General features: G+C 46.1%; 1 protein-coding gene across 1 annotated transcript; it reads right to left on the bottom strand.

The window, feature by feature from the left end:
* On the bottom strand, window positions 1-2,185 carry Pgm2b (Phosphoglucomutase 2b). Its single transcript, XM_089470798.1, has 2 exons — window positions 1,168-2,185; window positions 1-1,109 (listed from the first exon to the last, which is right to left on the bottom strand). Exons 1-2 carry the CDS (start codon window positions 2,084-2,086, stop codon window positions 178-180), a joined length of 1,851 nt encoding a protein of 616 aa, XP_089326924.1. The 5' UTR covers window positions 2,087-2,185; the 3' UTR covers window positions 1-177.
* Window positions 2,186-4,014: the final 1,829 nt, after the last annotated feature.

The raw sequence follows: 4,014 nt of genomic DNA, 5'->3' as shown, positions 1-4,014 counted from the left end.
TTATTTACTCACTACTTATACTAATTTTATTCATATTTATGTAAATATGTCATGCATAATATATATGTAAGTATGATGTGGAACATGATTAGAAAGCTGTACCAAGTGCGACCAATTTATAAGCAATATAAATATATGTATGTATATGTATATGTCCCACTAGCACAGTCGATCGGACTAAGGTGGCATGATGAACTCAGAGATAACGGCATCAACCATGCGCTGCAGAGTGTCCTGCAGCTCATCCCAGTCCTTCTCCTCGGGCAGGCCGAACATCTCTGCGTAGTAGCGCAGCTTCGGCTCACTGCTGCTGGTGCGGAATGTGATGACCATTCCGTTGTCGAAGGTGAACGTGAGCAATTGTCGACTGGCGCTGATCATGAGGCGTGGCTTCTGGTCGGGGAATGAGGTGTCCAGGCCCAGCGTCAAGTCCCGCACATATCGCACCTCAAACTCGCCATTGAGGATGCACTTGGGATAGGTGCCGATAGTATTGTCCTGATAGCTGCGCATGCGATTGCAGATGGCGGTAACCTCATCCACATCGGTGTAGTGGAGCGCGCTGACAATGGTGGCATGATAGCCATAGGTATCATAGATTTCGCGCAGCTTTTCGATGAGCGTCACATTGCGGGTGCTCCGCAAGTAGCAGGCCATTGTGGCCACCTGGCAGGCGGCGGAAATTCCATCTTTGTCAGGTACCTTAACGTTAAACATGAAGCCAATGGGCTCTTCGAAAGCAAGCAGAACCGTTTTGCCAATTGCCGCCAGCTCTAGCGCCTTGTTGGCCATCCACTTAAAGCCCACTAGGGTCTCCACGAAGGTGAAACCCTCGGCTCTGGCCATGGCGGCCAGAATCTTCGAGCTGCCCACGGTGGATATCATGACACAGTTCGATACATTGGGCTTTGGCGTTCTAGTCTTATAATTTTCCAAGGCCCACCAGCCGAGTAAGGCACCCATCTCGTTGCCATTGAATTTCTTCCATCTGCCCTTCGGATCGAGTTCAGCCACACCCAGGCGATCCACATCGGGATCGTTAGCCAAAATAATGGTACAATGTTCTTCCTCCGCTTTCTTTATAGCCAAATTCATGCAGCCCAGACCCTCTGAAGGAATGATATATAGGTATATTCATTTAAATAACCTCAGTCTGTATATTCTTACCTAGAGGACTTGGAAAATGAAGAGTGGGAAATTCGGGATCTGGGTCCTTTTGCTGCAGCACCGGAATGACGGGCTTCAGTCGCGCCTGATAGAAGGCCTCACGGACATAGTGGAAGCCCACCCCGTGGAGCGGCGTGTAGATGAAGCGCAGTTGACTGCACTCGTTAGTCTCGATGAATGAGGAAGGTAGCTGAGTCTTCATCTGCTCGAAGTAGGCCGCATAGACCTCGCGGAACGGCTCGAACAGCAGTGGGTTATCATCCAGTACGGACAGATCCCAGGACGATGGCAGCGGCTCCTGATGCTTTAACATCAATGCCTGTACATTTTTGTCATGTGGCGTTAGGATGGGCGCTCCATTATCGAAGTAGATCTTGAAGCCGTTATCCGTTTTTGGATTATGAGAGGCTGTCACTGCCACGCCGGCCAGGCACTTGAGATGGACCACGCCGAAGGCCACAAACGGCGTGGGCACCATCCGATTGAACAGGTACACCCGAAAGTTCTGGTTCAAGAAGACGGCCGTTATCAGCTGGGAGAAGCGTTTGCCATTGTAGCGCGCATCGTGGCCGATGATGACGCCCTGAGTCTCGCGCTTCTTGACGCTGGGATGCATCTCCACCAAGTAGTTGGCAAGGCCCTGGGCCATTTGAATGGTGACTAGATCGTTGATCGAATCGAAGCCCGCACGCATGCCGGATCTGATGCCGCCAGTGCCGAAGCCACAGCGACGACAGAGACGGGCGCGCAATGCGTCCCAGTCCTTGTCCTTGATGGCATCGACCACCTGCTGCACTGTGGCCGCATTGCGGTCCCACAATATCCAGTTTTTGATCTGCAGATCGAGATCCTGTTGCCCGGACAGCTGTAAGGTTTCAAGCAGCTCCGCTCCTGTGGTTGGAATAGTTGGTGCTAGCATTATAAAATTTAGATATTATCGTATTTAAAAATATCAAAACAAATTCAAAATCTGAGAGCTGCCTGCCACTGTCTCAACTGAGTTGTAGAGCAACTCTATTTCGACGCTAGCTTCCCTTTGCCACATATTGCCACAGCATTTGCATTGGGCCCGGCCAACAATGCGCTTGGCCACGTTCGAGTTGACCAATTGAAAATTTATGTGAAGCTCATCTCGATTTACGACCATCAAATACGGCCCCTGGGACCCGACGACCCCCCGCATTTGGGCTAAGCACTGACAACCACAAATTGATCCATTGGCAATTTGATTTTGGCTGCTTGATGAATTTATGGCCAGCCACGACAATTGCCAAATACAGTTAAGATATTGCAGCAGCTAAAGGATTTCTCTGCTGCAATAAATTTCTACACTTTTTCTGTCCCCACCCAGTCTGTGTGAGTGTGCATGTGTGTGTGTGTGTGTGTGGAAGCATTAACATGATTTCAATTTGTCATCAATTATGCAAAGCGGGTCTAGAGCCCCCAACCAGCGCCTATTAACCGTTCGTGCTACGTGCTGCAAACTTGGCATTTCCACGCTGCAAGTGTGAGTAATTTGCAACGGTAATTGGGTTACACAGGCGCATGCAACATTTATCAGGCAGGTAACCCCACGACGAGGCATTAGACTCGCCCACCCCCACCTCAAACCCCCTGCACTCTCTGTTTGTTTTGGCACTCTCTATGTTGCTCTGATCCAGCTCCTGTCCCCATCATTTCCAATCCAAAGCAAACACACACACACACACACATATACATTGGCACGTCAATTGCATTCTAAACATTCAACGCAATGGCTTTTTGGCTGGAGCCCAGCCACAACTCATCGGAATGCAGTCGCAGTAGCAGTTGCAGTCACTGTGGCAGTCTGAGTCGGATTCTGTCTCTCTCTCTCTCTCTCTCTCTTTCGCTCCCTGTCGCTGGCATAGAATTAGTTGAGAGCACACAAAATGCATTTCGCGTCAAATTGTCAAAGTGTTAATTAAAAATGGACACTCGAATAGGCAGGCAGGCAGGCAGCATAGACACATATTGCCACGCCTACACCCACTCGATCATACGCCCACATATGTTGTGCCTGCTGAGGCTCTCAAATTGACCTCGCCAATTCCCTTACCTTCCCGGTTTTAGTTTAAATTTTGGTATAATATCAAGCGGAGTATTCGAAATGAAGAAGAATGTAGAAAGGAAAAAATAAAAATAATAAATTTTAGTATTAGCTCAATTTATGACGAAAAAGAATTAATATGTATGAGTTCCTGTTCAAAAAACTACATAGCTGGAGTTGTGTTATAAGAACAAGAGACGTTTTACTGCATCCCTGGTAATCTGAAGACTTTCTTATACCACAATCTGTAGCTCTTGATTTTTAAGAGTGTCTTCTGCTAGAATTATTTTTATTAAGCTGTTTCGTGATTTAAAACAGGTAGGATTTTATTATACAAGTAAACGCAATTAAAGTATGTAACAGCTAAAAATATTAACAATCACTGCTAATAGAATATAGGAAACTGGTTAATTAAATTCAAAATCATATCGAGAATAGACATAAATTCCTTGGCTGCTATGATTGACATTGTGTTTTCAACTTGTACACATAGTCCATAAGTGCCAGTTTCTTGCTAAGATCGATTTACTGTCTTTTTGCTCATCTGCAACCCACTTATCAAACGAGTTCTGAATAGGAATAATAAGAGGTACAGGGTATATGCATCGAAGAAAGTCAGACCTTTAAATATTATAAATAGCAAACTGTGTATATAGCTGCTTTTTTTAAAAGTGATAGCTCCAGTGTTGTATGAAAGGATACTCTATCTCATATCTATATAATCCTCTGCACACAGATTAGCTTTCATACTTAGAAAATTCAATTTATGCATTCTTTTC

Source organism: Drosophila arizonae, chromosome 5 (genome assembly GCF_054131065.1).
Source record: "Drosophila arizonae isolate 15081-1271.41 chromosome 5, UAZ_ARI_1.0, whole genome shotgun sequence".
NCBI lineage: Eukaryota > Metazoa > Arthropoda > Insecta > Diptera > Drosophilidae > Drosophila > Drosophila arizonae.
Note: the sequence above shows the minus strand (reverse complement) of the source record. Positions and strands in the feature narration are given on the sequence as shown.

Coding starts and splice junctions, on each gene's coding strand:
- Pgm2b (XM_089470798.1), bottom strand. CDS start 2,086: ATGCTAGCACCAACTATTCCAACCACAGGAGCGGAGCTGCTTGAAACC. Junction 1,110..1,167: donor TCATTTTCCAAGTCCTCTAG/GTAAGAATATAC, acceptor TCATTCCTTCAG/AGGGTCTGGGCTGCATGAAT.